Source organism: Aquarana catesbeiana, linkage group LG08 (assembly GCF_042186555.1).
Source record: "Aquarana catesbeiana isolate 2022-GZ linkage group LG08, ASM4218655v1, whole genome shotgun sequence".
NCBI classification, from domain to species: Eukaryota; Metazoa; Chordata; class Amphibia; order Anura; family Ranidae; genus Aquarana; species Aquarana catesbeiana.
The window spans coordinates 146,328,530-146,347,819 of record NC_133331.1 but is presented as its reverse complement, the minus strand read 5'-3'; the positions used below and the strand labels follow the sequence as shown (position 1 = coordinate 146,347,819).

General features: G+C 43.2%; 1 protein-coding gene across 3 annotated transcripts in view; it reads right to left on the bottom strand.

The window, feature by feature from the left end:
* P4HA1 (prolyl 4-hydroxylase subunit alpha 1) overlaps positions 1-19,290 on the bottom strand; it is a 112,299-nt gene that overhangs the window by 20,244 nt on the left and 72,765 nt on the right. For 2 of the 3 annotated variants that reach the window (XM_073596549.1, XM_073596547.1), the window contains exons 9-10: positions 18,205-18,275; positions 4,782-4,881 (exon numbers count right to left, since the gene is read on the bottom strand). In XM_073596549.1, coding sequence (XP_073452650.1) covers positions 4,782-4,881; positions 18,205-18,275 — 171 coding nt within the window. Of the gene's footprint in view, positions 1-4,781; positions 4,882-16,535; positions 16,607-18,204; positions 18,276-19,290 lie in introns of all 3 variants that reach the window. The other variant, XM_073596548.1, reaches the window with a different exon arrangement.

The following is a 19,290-nucleotide window of genomic DNA, read 5'->3' as shown; positions in this document are numbered from 1 at the left end:
CAGGACCATGAGACTCTGAAGACCAATACTCACACGCTTGGGTGTCACCATGGCAGTCCGGACCAGAGCGTGCATCAGTGGACCTACTCCAGCAACAAGCCACCCCGTTCTCAAATATTCGACCTGGTCCACCTCACCAGGAAGTGGTTACAGCCAGGGACCTTGACAGGCCCTCAGATAGTGAAGCAGGTGGTAATGGACCGGTACCTGCGTGCACTCCCTGCTGCTCTGAGGAAGTGGGTCGGATGCAATGCGAATATGCTTATATGAAAAGATGTATATCTTTTTGCACAGGTCGCATGTACTGCATCATATCAGAGTCGCATTGAAAAACAAATGTGTTATTTCAGTGGATGGAAAGCCACTCACGACCCTGCTAGACTCTGTTAGTGTGGTGACCCTAGTCAGAAATGACTGTGTAAACCCCACAAAACTACACCCCAGTACTATCGGGGTCATTTGCATCAATGGGGACACTCGGGACTACCAGACAGCGGTGGTTGAGGTTGATACCCCATGGGGCAGTGTAACACATTCAGTAGGAGTGGTACCTTCACTGCTTCATGAAGCTTTATTGGGGAGAGATTTTCCCCATTTTTGGAGTTTATGGGAGAGCAAAGGGAGTCTTGTAGATTGAGCTCCCCTGCTGGGGAGGCACGGGAACTCTCACCAGACCCTTTTTGCCAAAGGGAAGGGGACGCTGTTGGGAGGGGGCGGAGGAAGCCGGAGAGTCTCTTCCTTTCCCTGTTATGGGTGGGGAGCCTGGAGGTCCTGGAAGCTAGCTCCCAGCCCAAGGGTAACAAACAGAAAAACATCTCTGACCATGACAATGAGTAGCCAGAATGTGGTACCCGGCTTAGGAGGTCAGGAGAGAGGATTGCTGTACCGAGCAACTGCAAGATGTCACCCTCATGAGAGCCAGAGATAATGTTAAAGCGGAGTTCCACCCAAAAGTGTAACTTCCGCTCATTTGTCTCCTCTCCCCCTCCGGTGCCACAATTGGTACTTTTGTGGAAGGGGGGTGGGGAGGACAGGATACCAGGTATCCCGTTTCCACTTCTGGGAGTCCGTGACATCACCGCCGGGCTCCCTCCTCCTCCTGCCGGGCCAGTAGGAGAGAGGAGCAGGGCCTCACGCATGCGCAGTAGGGTTCCCAGGGTGAAGCCGTGTACACTGCCGGGTACCCTTACCTGCAATGGCAGCAACGGCAGCACCCGTCAGCTGATGGAAACATCAGCTGTGGTGCCGACATCGCTGGACTCCAGGACAGGTAAGTGTCCTATTGTTAAAAGCCAGCAGCTGCAGTATGTGTAGCTGCTGGCTTTTACAATTTTTTTTTTGGGGCGGAACACCGCTTTAAGATCGAACCAGTGCATCCTAACTGGGGGGGTGTCCTTCCCCTACATGGCTCTTAAAACCAATTTACTGCATCAGGTGGTAAAATGTGGAGAAGACGAGGTAGAACAGCTACTGGTTCCCAAATCCTTCCGTAGGGTGGTGCTAGACCTGGCCCATGGTCATGTAATGAGGTAACATCTCGGTATCGAAAAGACCAGGGAGAGAATCACTCAGGAGATTTTTCTGGCCTGGGTTATATACAGATGTCAGGGAGTACTGCATCGTGCCCCGTCACCCCATTTTTGTAGTTCCCTTGTCCCTCTACAAATAATCGAGGTCCTTTTTGAGAGGCATAGACCTGGTGGGGCCGGTAGTGAAGTCTGCCTGGGGTCATCAGCATATTTTGGTAATCCTGGACTATGCAAAGCGCTATCCTGAGGCCATTCCCTTGTGTAACACCTCTAAGGCTATTGCCAAGAAGTTAGACAAGGTGTTTAGTCGAGTGGGGATCCCAAAAGAGATCTTAACCGATCAGGGCACCCCATTTATGTCCAGGCTTACCAAGGAACTGTGTAAATTATACAAAATCTCCCATCTCCGTACCTCTATCTACCAGTTCCAAACGGATGGTCCTGTGGAAAGATTTAGTACAGTGGAACCTCGGAGTGCGAGTAACGCGGTTAACGAGTGCTTCGCAATACGAGCACTGTATTTTTAAAAATCGTAACTCGGTTTACGAGTGCTGTTACGCAAAACGAGCACAATTCAGGCCAAAGCGGTGTGTAGTACCGCTTTTGGGCTGAGGTGGGCGGGGGGGGCGCCAGAGCCGAAGGTCATATTCGGAAATGCACGGAAAGGCCCGAGTACAGCACGGCTGACCTTGGCAAATCTTGGGTAGGAAGTCTTTCCGAGGTTTGCAGAGGTCAGCCAAAGTGTCCTCTGGCTTTTTCGGCCGTTTCCGAGGCTCTCTGGCGCTCCCCCGCCTCTGGCCGCATGCGGTATTGCATCCTATTGAAGTCAATGCGGAACAAATTATTTTAGTTTCCATTGACTTCAATGGGAAAACTCGCTTTGATATGCGAGTGCTTTGGATTACGAGCATACTCTTGGAACGGATTATGCTCGTAATCCGAGGTTCCACTGTATGCTGAAAAAGGTGGTCGACAAAAATGCTAGCAAAAAAAAAAAAATCCCAATTTCTCCCATATCTCATGTTTGCCATACGAGAGGTTCCGCAGGCATCCACAGGCTATTCCCCCTTTAAGCTCTTGTATGGTAGACATCCCAGGGGGCTGCTAGATGTCGCCAAAGAAATGTGGGAAGGAGAGGCCATCCCATATAGAAGCATCATAGAGCATGTCTCCTTGATGCAGGATTGAATCGCAGATGTCCTGCCACTGGTACGAGAACATATGGAGCGAGCCCAGGAGGCCCAGACGAGGGTCTATGATCGAGGTGCCAAGGTCCGTACTTTCAGCCCCGGGGACAGAGTGTTGGTACTGGTTCCCACGGTGGAAAGCAAGTTCCTAACCAAGTAGCAGGGTCCCTTAGAGCTTGTCGAAAGGGTAGACCTAACGAAAGGTATTGGCAAATACTGCTAACTGAATCGGCCAAGAAGAACACTGCCTTTTCCACTCCTGAGGGCTTGTTTTTAGTACAAGTGGATGCCTTTTGGTCTGCATTGGGCCCCTGCATCGTTCCAGCGACTGATGGACAAAAGCTTGGGACCACATTGCCCGTATGCAGCCGCTTATTTGGACGATGTGGTCAGCCACAGCCCAGATTGGGAATCGCACCTGCCCCGAGTACAAGCAGTGGTAGATTCCCATAGGGAAGCAGGTCTTACGGCCAACTCAAAAAAAGTGTGCCATAGGCCTGAAGGAGGCTAAATATCTTGGGTACGTTATTGGCTGGGGACTGGTCAAGCCTCAGACCAATAAGATTGAGGCAATTCAAAAATGGCCCCAACCGGTAAACAAAAAACAAGTTTGGACCTTAGTGGGCATTACGGGGTATTACAGACCGTTTATACCCAACTTTGCCACCATTGCTGCCCCTCTGACCAACCTGACGAAGGGTAGAGGGTCGTCATGGTCAAATGGAATCCTGAAGCCGAGGAAGAGTTTCAGAAATTAAAGTGGGCCCTTTGTGTACTACCGGTGACTTCACAAAGGGGTTTATTGGTACAGACTGATGCCTCTGAGGTGGGTCTAGGGGCTGTACTATCCCAGAACAGAGATGGTAAGGAGCACCTGGTTGTATACCTGAGCCAGAAGCTCAGGTATACAACCAGGTGCATGAAAAAAAAAAACAAAAAAAAAAAAAACTATGCCATTGTTGAAAAGGAATGTCTCGGTATTAAATGAGCCTTAGATTCCCTGAAGTATTACTTGTTGGGGAAGTCATTTAAGCTGGTCACCGACCATGCTCCCCTAAAGTGGATATGTGACAACAGGGAGAAAAATGGCCGCGTGACAAGGTGGTTTCCTGGCTTTACAGCCTTTTAGGTTTACAGTAGAGCATAGACCGTGCAATCTCCAAAACAATGCGGATGCCCTCTCCCACATGCCCTGTATGCTTGGGACAATTGACCAGCCGCAGGAGCTTGAGCAGAGGGGGAGGATATGTGACTGTATATGAGGTGAGGTAATGGATAATCGGTATATTTCACCTTGCATGCGTTCTATTGTAAGAGACTGAACCGGAATCAGACCCGGGTTTTTCCAGCCTCTCTGGCAGGCTTGGTTCCGGTCCGGATGTGGTGGTCCACTTGAGGCCACACTCAGGTGGACTTTTAAATGAGCAAGAAGAGATCACAGCAGAGCTCTGGCCTGAGACTCAGAAGAGAATCAGAGAGAGGAGCTCTTTTTAGATTTAAAAAGGTTTGCTTTACCACGTTTTGTGGGTGACGGGGACCAGCCCCACACTGTATAGAGTCTACTGTTTAGTTTAGTTTAGCGCCGGATGGCAAGGATTTAATTCACTGTTTTTGTTTGTTTTCATGACTTTGCCAATCTCTTCTAAATAAAGCTGGCAACCCGCCAGATTTGAAAGAAGCTGCCTGCACGCTGACCTTAATTTCCATTAAAGGTGATCCCCACGAGCTAATCTCCCACACCGCCCTCTAACTGAAAGCCTGATCACAGCAGCAAAACAGACGAGGAGTTTGGGGATTTGGAGCAATAATCAGTACTTTACCTCTTATTTGAGGACTACTCTAAAACTTTCCCTCACTTTCTAGGTGACAATGGTCAGAAGGCAGAGAATCCCTACATTGGAGGAACACAGACAGCAATAAAAACTTGCCAAAGGGTTTAACTTTTCCCCAATTGTCTATACTTTAATATAAAGCCGTATTCTCGTGAAAATTACAAATTTAGATGGTTGATAATAGAAGAATAGTGCATCCATTTCCTGTTAACAAACCATCTGTCATCACTTACCTGCAGCTCCTCAGCAGTGGTCACATCTAGCCCTGTTATTTCCTGTATCCTTGTGTTAATCCTTTCAATGACTGGATGCTCATAACCAGACAGCCAAGCACTAGTATGAAGGAAAAATAAAAAAATAAAATTTAGTATCAGCGGTTTTAAATTGGCGCTTTTTAAAATGCATGTCACTAATATTACCCAGAGGGTTTAGTGTTGCTCCTCTGCATACATATGAGCAGCTTCCATTAAACAAAGTTGAATGTGTGTTGAGCGCCCAGATTTCATTGTTCATGCTGTGCATAGCTTGCCTTGATGCAGGTCATGCAGTATTGATGGGACAAACCTACAGTGTTTAATTTACTTAACTGCATCTCCCAGAATGATTACTCGGCCAGTGCTAATTAGGATGTATTTCAGCAAGAGCCAAAAAGCTGAACAGAATGTTTCCCTGTTGAAAAAAAAAAGGCCCTTTCTTCAGTACGTCACATAAAATGTAAAATGCACTGGATGGCTGTCAATGGGAATTATTTGTTCAGCATTCATCCTTTATATCTGCCCACCGGGGGGTTCATTGTACAAATTGGGCTTCTCTGAGTACTCGCTAGCCTTACATATAAAGTAATATTACTTCTGTTTTTCACAGGCAGCCAGACGGATCTTGGAAAGGGGATAACCACAGCTTATTTCTTCTGATTAGTGTCTAACAAAAACCCATCGGCAGGCTGAAGTGCCCATACAGATTATTACACAGAGAAAAAAAAAATGAAAGATTGTACACTAGGAAAAACAGCATTTAAACTAGAAAAGACATGTTATATAGCAGACAGAGTTCCAAGGCTGGACACACTAATTTAGTAAATTACAGTTTACTGCATTCAGTTTTCTTCTATACAAATTTCAGCTAGTTTCTAAGGAACCATCTGAAATTCGCTACATGGGTGGCCCCGTCACCAGGACTTGTACAAGTATTTTTGACACCCTAGGCAAAACCTCATTTTGCCACTCCCAATGGCTCCACCCTTGACGCCACCCCCATTGCCCTGCCCATGTGACAGGAGGCGGCGCTATACAGGAAGCATCTGCTTTGCTTCCTCTAGCGCTGGCCCCAGTGCTGCGCCGCGCTTCTAATTACACTACTGGTCAGACGGAGCAGCTGCCCGAGACGGAGTTAGCTACATGCTGCAGCCTGCAAAGCATGCAGACGTGGAGGGAAACCAGTGGCCGGGCGTCCCTAGGCAGCAGTGCACCCTAGGCACTAAGTGTACAGCTTGTATAACAGTGTAAATTTGCTGTCCCCTCAAAATAACTCAACACAAAGCCATTAATGTCTAAACCGTTGGCAATAAGAGTACACCCCTAAGTAAAAATGGCCAAATTGGGCCCAATTAGCCATTTTCCCTCCCGAAGTCATGTGACTCGGTGTTACAAGGTCTCAGGTGTGAATGGGGAGCAGGTGGTGTTATAGCGCTCACTCTCATATATTGGTCACTGGAAGTTCAACATGACACCTCATGGCAAAGAACTCTGAGGATCTGAAAAAAAGAATTGTTGCTCTACATAAAGATGGTCTAGGCTAGAAGATTGCCAAGACCCTGAAATTGAGCTGCAGCATGGTGGTCAAGACCATATAACAGTTTAACAGGACAGGGTTCACTCAGAACAGGCATCACCATGGTCGACCAAAGAAGTTGAGTGCACGTGCTCAGCGTCATATCCAAAGGTTGTCTTTGGGAAATAGACGTATGAGTGCTGCCAGCATTGCTGCAGAGGTTGAAGGGGTGGAGGGTCAGCCTGTCAGTGCTCAGACCATAAGCCGCACACTGCATCAAATTGGTCTGCATGGCTGTCATCCCAGAAGGAAGTCTCTTCTAAAGATGATGCACAAGAAAGCCTGCAAACAGTTTGCTGATGACAAGCAGACCAAGGACTTGGATTACTGGAAGCATGTCATGTGGTCTGATAAACTTATTTGGTTCAGATGGGGTCAAGTGTGTGTGGTGGCAACCAGGTGAGGCGTACAAAGACAAGTGTGCCTTGCCTATAGTCAAGCATGGTGGTTGGAGCATCATGGTCTGTAGCTAGATGAGTGCTGCTGGCACTTGGGAGCTACAGTTCATTGAGGGAACCATGAATGCCAACATGTACTGTGACATACTGAAGCAGAGCATGATCCCCTCCCTTCATAGACCGGGCTGCAGAGCAGTATTCAAACATAACAACCCCAAACACACCTCCAAGATAACCACTGCCTTGCTAAAGAAGTGGAGGGTGAAGGTGATGGACTGGCCAAGCATGTCTCCAGACCTAAACCCTATTAAGCATCTGTGGGGCATCCTCAAACAGAAGGTGGAGTAGCGCAAAGTCTCCAAGATCCACCAGCACCGTGATGTCATTATGGAGGAGCGGAAGAGGACTCCAGTGGCAAATTGAAGCTCTGGTGAACTCCATGCCCAAGAGGGTTAAGGCCGCGCTGGAAAATAATGGTGGCCACACAAAATAGTGACACTTTGGGCCCAATTTGGACATTTTCACTTAGGGGTGAACTCACTTTTGTTGCTAGTGGTTAAGACATTAATGGCTGTGTGTTGAGTTATTTTAAGGGGACAGCAAACTTACACTGTTATACAGGTTGTACACTCAATACTTTACATTGTAGCAAAGTGTTATTTTTTCAGTGTTGTCACATGAGAAGATATAATAAAAATATTTACTAAAATGTGAGGGATGTACTCACTTTTTTGAGATACTGTATATAAAACTTTTTTTTGCCCCTGCTTTGAATCAAATAACTTAAGTTGCCTGGGTGCTATAAGTTTGAGACCTGCCCTTGTTGTAATGATGCCAATAGGGTTTGAGGTCAGTATTCTCCACAATGTCATGCTATGTATGTGTATAATCTTTGAACAAAGTATCAAGACTAGATCTGACAACTTTTGGCAACACCCGCATCTGCTAGAGGGGACCTGCCAGTACTTTTACAAGCCCGCACAAATACATTCCATAATAGTTTCACACTGACTCGTTCAAGAATTCCTAAAATGCCAGCAGAAAGCAGTAAAGTCCAGGAAGCCCAGCTGAAAGCGCTGTGTAGATTGGCTTTAAGCCACCTCACATTTGCCACGTACTGTACCCTGGGACACAGTAGCCCACAAATAAAAAAAATGTTCTGTAATTCATAGCAAATTCAGCTGTGGCCTAGAAAGGGAAGTCTTAAAATAGGACAGAACCTAAAGTATAAGTAACTACATATCAAATACTTACCCCAACACTTCATATTCCTGATATGTACCTGCTGTACCATGTACTTGTATGAGAAAGTCTTTTTTCTCTTTGTATTGCTTTATGTAAAATCACAGGTGTTCCTGCCAGTCCCCCTGGTTTCCTATTAAAGACTGACCACACTAAGCAGGAGCGCACAACTGGTCAGTTCTCTAGCTATGCTGGGACCTCAGCCTGCTCTCCTCCAATAATCAGACATGTCCTGACACACCCCCACCCCCTGCATAGCCATTTACTGGGAGGCTCAGTATGCTGCTGCTTCTCTTCCCCCAGCGCTTATGCAACTGAGAATGTGATCAGAGAGACAGACACAGAGATAGCGACAGACACACAGAGATAGATAAATAGATATATCTATCTATCTATCTACACACACACACACACACATATATATATATATATATGCATACACACAGTGCAGAAAATAAGTATTTCATCCCCCTGCTGATTTTGTACATTGCCCACTGAAAGAAATTATCAGTCTATAAATTTTATGGTAGGTTTATTTTACCGGTGCGAGACAGAATTAAAAAAAAAAAAAATCCAGAAAAAAAAAAAAACACATTTCAAAAAAGTTATACATGGATTTGCATTTTGATGGGTGAAATAAGTATTTGACACCTTTGCAAAACATGACTTAGTACTTGGTGACAAAACCCTTGTTGGCAGTCACAGAGGTCAGACTTCTTGTTTCTTGTAATTGGCCACCAGGTTTGCACACATCTCAGGAGGGATTTTATCTGACTGCTCTTTGCAGATCCTCTCCAAGTCATTAAGGTTTTGAGGCTGACATTTTGCTACTCGAACCTTCAGCTCTCTCCACATATTTTCTATGGGATTAAGGTCTGGAGACTGGCTAGGACCTTGAGTCACTCCTTTGTTGCCGTGGCCATGTGTTTTGGGTCATTGTCATGCTGGAAGACCCATCCACAACCCATTTTCATGGCCCCGTCCATTGTCCCTTTGATTAGGTGAAGTTGTCCTGTCCCCTTAGCAGAAAAACACCCCCAAAGCATAATGTTTCCACCTCCATGTTGTTCTTGGGGTCATAAGCAGCATTCCTCCTCCAAACATGGAGGATTGATGCCAAAAAGCTCGATTTTGGTCTCATCTGACCACAACACTTTCACCCAGTTCTCCTCTGAATCATTTAGATGTTCATTAGCAAACTTCAGACAGGCCAGTACATGTGCTTTCTTGAGCAGGTGGAACGTTGCGGGCACTGCCAGATTTCAGTCCGTCACAGCATAGTGTTTTACCAATTGTTTTCTTGGCGACTATGGTCCCAGCTGCCTTGATATCATTGACAGGATTTTCCTGCGTAGTTCTGGGCTGATTTCTAACCGTTCTGGTCATTGAAACTCCCTGAGGTGAGATCTTGCATGGAGCCCCAGACGGAGGGAGATTGACAGTTATTTTGGGTTTCTTCCATTTGCGAATAATCGCACCAACTGTTGTCACCCTCTCTCCAAGCTGCTTGGCAATGGTCTCGTAGACCATTTTAGCCTTGTGTAGGTCTACAATCTTGTTCCTGACATCCTTGGACAGCTCTTTGGTCTTGGCCATGGTGGAGAAATTGGAATCCGATTGATTGATTACTTCTGTGGACAGGTGTCTTTAATACAGTAACAAGCTGAGATTAGGAGCACTCCCTTTAAGCGAGAGTGCTCCTAATCTTAGCTTGTTACCTGTATAGAAGACACCTGGGAGCCAAAAATCTTGCTCATTGATAGGGGAGCAAATACTTATTTCACTCATTAAAATGCAAAACAATTTATTACTTTTTTGAAATGTGTTTTTCTGGTTATTTGTTATTCTGTCTCTCACTGTTAAAATAAACCTACCATTAAAATTATAGACTGATCATTTCTTTGTCAGTGGGCAAGCATACAAAATCAGCAGGGGGATCAAATACTTTTTTCTCCCTCACTGTACACACTTATACAAAATCCTTTGCCTTTCATTTATACTTTAAACTGAATGGGTTGTTTTAAAAGGTGATCGTTTACAATCACTTTAATTTTATTAAATGGGAACAAGTATGCAGACCAGTAGTCCAGACTACACCTGATGCATACTTGGTTCAGGTCCTTGGGTCAAAGTACAGCCTCCAGATAGACATTTTTCAGGAGACGTTTAGCAATGGTAGCCTAGATTTGTATCATGTCAGGTTACCTTTGAGAAAGAACTACCGGAATGAAGACTAAACTACTGTGTGTCTAAATCACATATGTTGTATAAAAAAAATCTGTGAATTCTAATGACAAAACATAAAACAGATTATATACTGTATATAAAAATACACACAGAAGGAAATGAACAAGGAATGAAGCAATAGGAAGCGAGTGGAGATCCCAGTGAGGGAAATGCACACCTAGACAATTGGCCCTAGTGGACGATTTCCTTCCCAATTTGTGATGAGAATAATAAATATAATAATGTAGATATTCTAATGAATGGGAATACCAAAAAAAACCTGTTTTCTGTATGCAGCTTGTCATTGTACATGTGTGGTAATAATTGCTCATTACATGCATTACAAATACAGACTCCATTTCTTGTTTGAGATATGCTGATCCTCAGATCATTAACAATGTGCTAGCTAGACCGTATCTGGGAGATTAAAAAAAAAAAAAACAAACACTCTGCTGATGTGAGACACTCCTATTGCTCCTGCTGGCAAATCAGGTCATCTAGACTGCCTAGGCTTTAGTTCACATATGAAAGGTTAAAGTAGAACTATAGGCGAAAAAAAAAACTCATCTTGGATAGAGCAAAGGAGGTTTATAACTCCTGTTTTTTCCCCCCACCTCTGTTTCCTTTTGGGGGGGGGGGGGGGGGGGAGGATTTCCCTTCACTTCCTGTCCCATTGCCAAACAGGAAGTGAGAGGAAATCCTTGCAAATTATGGGCATTCCCTGGAAACCCCCAGGTCACCAGAACTAGTGTCCCCACTGGAAGATTTTCCCTCACTTACTTTTCTGGAGACAACCCGAAATTTGTTATTTTCCTTTATGGTCACTCTCAGGCCCCAGTCGCACCTCAGCGTTTTGTAGCTTGAAGCTCCAAAACACTGGAGGAGAAAATCAAATTATTCTCTATGGAGATGGTTCACATGTCCACTCCATGTCACCTGAAGCTCTAATTTTTGGAGTTTTTTTTGTAGCTCAATTCAGGCGTTTCTTGCTTTTTACATTGGTGACCTTTTGACCTGTATGGGGGAAAATAAATAAAAAAAAAAAAAAAAAAAAACGCAGCAAAAATTGCGTGACTTTCTGCCTGAAAACGAAACGCTCAGGTGTGAATGCAACCTCAATGATATTGGTAAACAGGACAGGGGGAAGCTCCGTAACGGGGGCACACACGACAATAACTGACAAGCATTCTAATCCCTCCTCACTCTATCCAAAACAAAAATGTTTTGCCTTTCACACTTGTGCGACTTGCCCTGTGACTTGGGACTGCAAAGTTGCATGACAAGTTGTACCCCATGGTTTCCAATAAGTACCATTCATATCTGTGCAACTTCAAAGTAGTCCCTACACTACTTCGGTCCGACTTTGATGCAACTTGAGGTCCATAGACCTCAAGATTACACAGGCATTGCTTCAAGTCACGTCAAAGTCGCCCAAGTGTGAAAGGGGCCTTAGTTGTACTTTAAATCTTAAGCGTATAATTTGAGTGGGGACATAGCATCAAACACAGAGGTAGATTTACTAAAGGCAGATATACTGTGCGCTTTGAAGTGCATTTGCGCTAGATCTGAGGGGAAGTTCTACTGATTTCTATCATTCAATCATGTACAAACAAAAATTATGTTTATTTTCCTTGCACTTGAATGAATATTTTTTGCAAAGTGAAGTTTTACCTCATTTACCAAGCTCTGGAGCAAGTGCACAGTAGATTTTTCTTTAGTAAATCAACCCCACTGTGTAATGGTATGCATGCCAAACTACAGGTAGCTGCTTCTGGTAAAAACGTTTCCTTCTTCAGAGCCGACAGATACTGCCCTAGGTTAACATCGGTCATTGCTACCGAGAAACAAGTTGCGCCACTCACCTGCCCTCTCCACCTTTCACAGAACCCTGGTAGTATTTTCCCATAATGCATCACATAGGCAGGGGTGATCCTGCTATTCTGTGGCTCCTCTTCCATTCACAGACTGATGCATTATGGGACAATAATAGCAGGAGTTCTGTGAGCGGTGGAGAGGGCAGGAGGGTGAGGGTGAGTGGAGCTACTTTTCTCAGTATGAGATGCTGCCATTAACTCACAGCACTGGAAGAAAGCCGCTCAGTACAGTATCCGGCAGCTGTAAAGGAGGCACAGCAAGGAAGATTTTTAGCAAAGCAGCTGCCTGCAGGTAATGAGATACAAATCATTACACATAAAGTGACAAGTACAGTATGCTGGAAAAAAAAAAAAAAAAAACACATATAAAACTTTAGCTTCAAGAGTAGCAGATTTCTTAGTTGTAGCAAGCATTTGGTACTTTTTATGCAAAGTAACAATGTGCTTTTGTGACACTGATATGTGCCTATTGAAGGATACAAGTGTGAACTTTCAAGCAATACTAATCCCAAAACCAAAAATGTAAAATATTGCAGCTTAACAATCATTAGATGTAGTTTTTACCTGGTGATCTGACCAGTAACACATCATGTATTACAGTGCTCCAACTCTGGATGAAGGAGCACAGGGGGCACCTTTGGACAGCAGCAATGTCAGTCTGGGGGAGGGAAGTTTTAGATGCACTAGAAAATCTAGATGGACTTAACAAATTAAAGTTGAACCTCAGCTAATGCTTTGTAAGCAGTTAGTTACAGCAGCGTTTTTTTTTACCCCTTTTGGAATAAAAGCTTTATGTAAATAAAAGCTGATCATTGTAAGCACCCCTGTATGTGGCAAGTAGTTGGTCTCAGCACTGTAACTGCTACACCTGCAGGACAAACGTGTTCTGTTGAAAAACAACAGACTTACTGGCAGGATCATCAGGTGAGGTTGGAGGTCTAGTGGGTTTAATTCTACTTTAATGACAGATCCAATTTAAATTACAGTACTAAATATGCACCAATGGCCAAAATCTTCAGCTCTAAATCTGGAACCTCTGAAGTCGCTTTATTAATAACTTTTATAATAATTCAAAAAGTGGATTAATTCTGTCTGCTTCTGCCATTCAAGTTCACTATTAGGATTACACATATTCCATGCTACCAATACTGCAATAATCACTCATGCAAAATAAATTTAGTTCAGCACTGTAAAATGAATAAGGTAATAAGAAAGTACAGGCTAACTCAACAGTCATATTTCTGACAAAACACGTTACGACTATATTGATTGTTGTATAAAAACAGAACAGTCATGTAAAATTAATAGAGAAGAGACACAGCAATTACCAACGCATTAGATCATAACACCTATAACAACCATTTGAAAGAACAGCTGTAATCTTCAAACAAATTATAAACAAAAACAGGACCACATGAAATGGAGTTTGGAGAATTTAATCCAAAACTCCATGAGTACTTTCACTTTATTAAATAGTTTGTTTGGAGCCAACTGTTGACTTTACCAAAACTGTTGCCTTTACCAACTGATGCATCTGCTATCAGCACTGTATAAAAATATATGTAGCATCAGCCATGTTCCAGTAGCGATACAGGGACCCATCTGCTGCCACAACAAAATAAAGTTGGGCTCAGCCATTCACATTTACTCAGTGAATACAAGGCTTCCTCAGATTTGTTGAGGTGGAGATTGACACATTATCTGCCTACAGTGAGGGAAAAAAGTATTTGATCCCCTGCTGATTTTGTAAATTTGCCCACTGACAAAGAAATGATCAGTCTATAATTTTAATGGTAGGTTTATTTTAATAGTGAGAGACAGAATAATAATAAAAAAAAATAATAATAATAATAATATGCAGAAAAAAACATTTCGAAATAAGTTATAAACTGATTTGCATTTTAATGAGTGAAATAAGTATTTGACACCTTCGCAAAACAGGACTTAGTACTTTGTGGGAAAATCCTTGGTGGCAATCACAGAAGTCAGATGTTTCTTGTAGTTGGCCACTAGGTTTGCATACATCTCAGGAGGGCTTTTGTACCACTCCTCTTTGCAGATTCTCTAAGTCATTAAGGTTTTGAGGCTGACATTTGGTAACTCTAACCTTCAACTCCTTCCACATATTTTCTATGGGATTAAGGTCTGGAGACTGGCTAGGCCACTCCAGGACCTTAATGTGCTTCTTCTTGAGCCACTCCCTTTTGCCTTGGCCATGTGTTTTGGGTCACTGTCATGCTGGAATACCCATCCACGACCCATTTTCAATGCCCTGGCTGAGGGAAGGAGGTTCTCCCCCAAGATTTGACAGTACATGGCCCCGTCCATCGTCCCTTTGATGCAATGAAGTTGACCTGTCCCCTTAGCAGAAAAACACCCCCAAAGCATAATGTTTCCACCTCCATGTTTGACGGTGGGGATGGTGTTCTTGGGGTCACAGGCAGCATTCTTCTTCCAAACATGGCGAGTTGAGTTGATGCCAAAGAGCTCGATTTTGGTTTCATTTGACCACAACACTTTCACCCAGTTCTTCTCCGAATCATTCAGATATTCTTTAGTAAACTTCAGACGGGCCTGTGCATGTGCTTTCTTGAGCAGGGGGACTTTGTGGTTGCTGCAGAATTCCAGTCTTTCACAGCGTAGTGTGTTACCAATTGTTTTCTTCGTGACTATGGTCCCAGCTGCTTTGAAATAACTGACAAGATTCTCCTGTGTAGTTCTGGGCTGATTCCTCACCATTCTCATGATAATTGAAACTCCACTGAGGTGAAATCTTGCATGGAGCCCCAAACCGAGGGAGACTGACAGTTATTTTGTGTGTTCTTCCATTTGTGAATAATCGGACCAACTGTTGCCACCCTCTCACCAAGCTACTTGGCGATGGACTTTTGGACCATTCCAGCCTTGTGCTCTTTGGTCATGGCCATGGTTTAGAGATTGGAATCTGATTGATTGCTTCTGTGGACAGGTATCTTTTATACAGGCAAGAAGCTGAGATTAGGAGCACTCCCTTTAAGAGAGAGTGCTCCTAATCTCAGGTCGTTACTTGTATAGAAGACACCTGGGAGCCAAAAATCTTGCCGATTGATAGGGGATCAAATACTTATTTCACTCATTAAAATGCAAATCAAAATGTATTACTTTTTTTGGATATTCTTGTTGTTTTTCTGTCGCTCACTGTTAAAATAAACCTACCATTAAAGTTATAGTCTGATCGTTTGTCAGTGGGCAAATGTACAAAATCAGCAGGGGATCAAATACTTTTCCCCCCTCGCTGTACCTCTCCACGTCAGCCAAAACAGAGGAAGATCCATATTCACTGATAAAATACAAGGCTTCCTGTGAATGGATGAACAGTGCTCAGCCCGATTCAATTTTGTTTTGGCAGCAGATGAAAAAATCCCTGTACAACAGCACACTATACTGTAGGTAGCTGATGCTACAGTTTATACAGCCCTAACAATGAGCATATCTATTGGTATGGGAAATAGTTTGTTTGAGCCAGTGAAAGTAAACCTGGAGTTCAGCTTTAAAGTGTATACCCAACCACATTTTTTTTTCTAGTTTTGGATAGGGGTGATAAGGATTGAAACTCCTGTGGGGTTTTTACTGCTATCCAGAACTTCTTTATAGAGAATATCCCAACTTCCTGTCCTGCTGACAACGGTTTCACCAGACTGGAAGTACGGCAACATCTGTAGAGGAGGCATAGACAAAGCTGACAGGGGTTCTAGTTTCGCTCTACTGAAAAGCACGTTATTTCAGCCTGTGTTGCTATTGGAGCGTTAACCCTCTGGTCAACTTTTGTCAGCAGGACTGGGAGGGAAGAACTTGTCAACAAACCAACATAGCATTAAAAAGATACTAGGGGGTCAAATCCTTCCCCCAGCCCCCCCAAAATAAATAAAAACACACCACCACCACTTAAAAAGATAGAGGTACACATAAGACTTGCTTGAATGTTTGTTAAATAAAAAAAAGTTGTAAAGGGTTAAATACATAAAATGTAAAACATGCATCAGCCATAGCATTAGTCAGTCCTGAATGTTAAGCTATAGCCACTCACAAACACTGAGTTTGAAGCCTCCAAGCTGTCCAACCAATTTCTGTGCCGAAATGTGTTTTAAACTCAAAAGTAACTTCTAAAGAATAATTTTTGTATGGAATTTCTAACGGATAGTATAAGAATTATCCGGTATAGCAGCTAGCAATGCAACGATAACAAAGGAATGACCTTATGTTGTGGATCTTTCTGTGGCCATTTGTGTGTCCTGTACAGTGAGTGGTTCTCCACAGATCTGCCAAATTCCATTCTCCCTGTGATGCACAGAGAACCGTGCTAGAGGAACACAGATAGCGCACATGTACACATACCCTTATGGGGTCAGATCTGCAAGTCCATGGCACATTCCCTTACCTCTTAGAGACTCTGTATTGTGCTGTGACCAGTTCTCCTGTCAGAGGGTCATGCACTGTAGCCCGTCTCAACTACAAAAAGAGAAAGGACTGGGGTTTAATTTGGGAGCAGGCAATCTGAATGCCATGCCAGTGGTTCTGATTGGTTGGATAAAATTAATCTCACGTAAGGAACCATCTCTTGATAAATGCAGAGATTTAAGGGGAAAAAAAACAAACAAAAAAAACGTATTTGATTTCGTAGAACGTCATCCTTTCACTTTTTATTGGAGACAAGAGCAGAGTGATCGCTTCATGGTGCAGAGTTTTAACAAATCCATTAAGGTTCAGACATGCTTTTCATTTCAATGGTGCAGCTAACAATTAAATGGTTACGGTTCACTTAGAAAACAAATGTAATTTTTATTAAATCTCTCATGATGCAAAGTGACCTACTGATAAGGTCTTCTTTATTGGTACATACTGTTAAGTCTCATTCTAAATCAGACTGTTCCCATACAACAGTGAGGCACTACAGAGAGGTCAGCAGGTTTACAGGTATTCAACTTATGAGTTGTTATAGCAATACAAGGGGGATTTTACTAAACAGGAGTAATCAAGTTGATATTACAATTGACCTGTCCTTTAAAACTAGTGTAGTAGCCTAGAACAACCAACCAAAATGTATTTTTCTGTAGTCTGATTTCCAGAATGAAAACATCATAAGTCTAAGTACCTTATTCCTGCAGCGCTGTTGTACAGCTCCCAATAAAATTATTAAACATCAAATGTGTATTTTGTGTGCCTTAATATGGTGTAGGCAGAGTCAGAGATAATTGACACTGGCTTTAATTTTGTTCAGACAGCATCTGCATCCAAGGCTCTTCTTTACTTTACAGGCATTAGCAATTACATTTGGATATATTTAATACTGATTCTTATTAAAACCAAGCATTTTTGTGAGTGTCTTAGTGGATGTAATCCAATCGGCATACTATATCCCACCCCCTAGTGTTCTGCAATAGGAGGACGAGAAGGTGGACAAAAACGAGGTGGAAGAGGAGGGTGTCATTTACCACTGTGTATACACCCACATGAGTGACTATAGTCATATGGGCTGCACAGATGAGAAAAAAAAAAAGGAGGAGGAAATTAGGGGCTTAAAAGGGAACTGAAATTGAGCATGCTCCATAGAGGACATATGTTGGTCTACATAATCTCAACCTGCAATGAAGATGGGAAAGACAGTTGAAGGCAGATCAACCAGGTATATTTCACCCTACACAAAACAAATGCTTTAGTGGCTTTGAGAGTGAGAACACTCTGTTATATAGAATGTAATGAGTTTTTCATAGTCTGGGTTTAATACTTTAGGAATTAGTATTATACTTAATATAAAATACTATGCCTAGTAACTTTGGATAAAATAAGTCCATATACATTTATCACTGGCATGCGCTTCACTGCATAGAAGAGAAAAATGATTGTATAGCATGTCTAAGAAAACCAGCAAGCATTTGAAAACCATCTGCACAACAAAAAGGAAAGGATCGCTCTGCACCAAATGCAACATTCAGTTCTAAAACTGAGCTATCAGGATAGCTTTCCTAATACCTCCGTTTCCAGACAATAGTTACCCTTTGCCCCCTTGCAATGCATTACACACAAGATTATGAACATTTTGGTCTTACCTTTTGCTAATTCTGTATTGGGCAGTCTCCAGCACTCCTGTGATAGGGTTTGAAATGGTGGCTCGCCTCAGCTGTGAAGCCAACCAATCACAAGAGTTGTAACAAATATATATATGCTAACATTGCTAACATTCACCCAACCAATCAGATGTCCACTGTACACAGTATACATACAGTAATGTGAAAATTGAGAAAAAATTCAAGTTAGACTTACCGGTAACTTGTTTTCCTTGAGTCTTTCAGGACAGCACTTGAGAGAGTGACTCCTCCCCTTGCCAACAGGAAACACCTCTTCCACCAAACTTTAAAAGGAGGCTCCTTTCCACACATTGTCAGTAGTAGTAGAGAACCTCCGGCCCCAAACTGGAACACATAATCGAGATATGATTAGTCACAGTATATATATGAAAAAACAATAGGGCGGGATGCTGCTGTCCTGAAAGACTCAAGGAAAACAAGTTACCGGTAAGTCTAACTTGAATTTTCCCTTATCGTCTTTCAGGACAGCACTTGAGAGGATAATAGAGACTTACCCCCCTAGGGAGGGACCACAGCCTGCAGAACCTTTCTGCCAAAAGCCTGATCACCTGCTGATAGGAGATCCAGTCTGTAATGACGGACAAACGTTAAGTAGCTTGACCACGTAGCCGCCTTACAAATCTGATCTGGGGTGGCACCAGCTCTTTCTGCCCATGTAGTGGCCTGGGCTCTTGTTGAATGAGCCCTAATTCCCAGCGGGGAAGATAAACCCATTTGAGAATAGGCTACAGAAATAGCTGTCTTAAGCCATCTAGCCAATGATGCTTTTGATGCTTGTTGGCCTTTCTTGTTTCCAGAGAAAAGAACAAATAATGAATCTGAAACTCTAAACCCTCCTGTTACTTCCAAATACTGTAATAGGATACGTCTTACGTCTAAATTGTGAAACTGCTCTTCCTTTGCACCCGAAGGGTTAGCAGAAAAGGTTGGTAGAGTAATCTCTTGAGACCTGTTACTAAAGCTTGCCACTTTTGGCAAAAACCCCGGATCTACTTTAAGGACAACTCTATCAGGAAAAACTGACAAAAAAGGCTCTTTTACTGATAG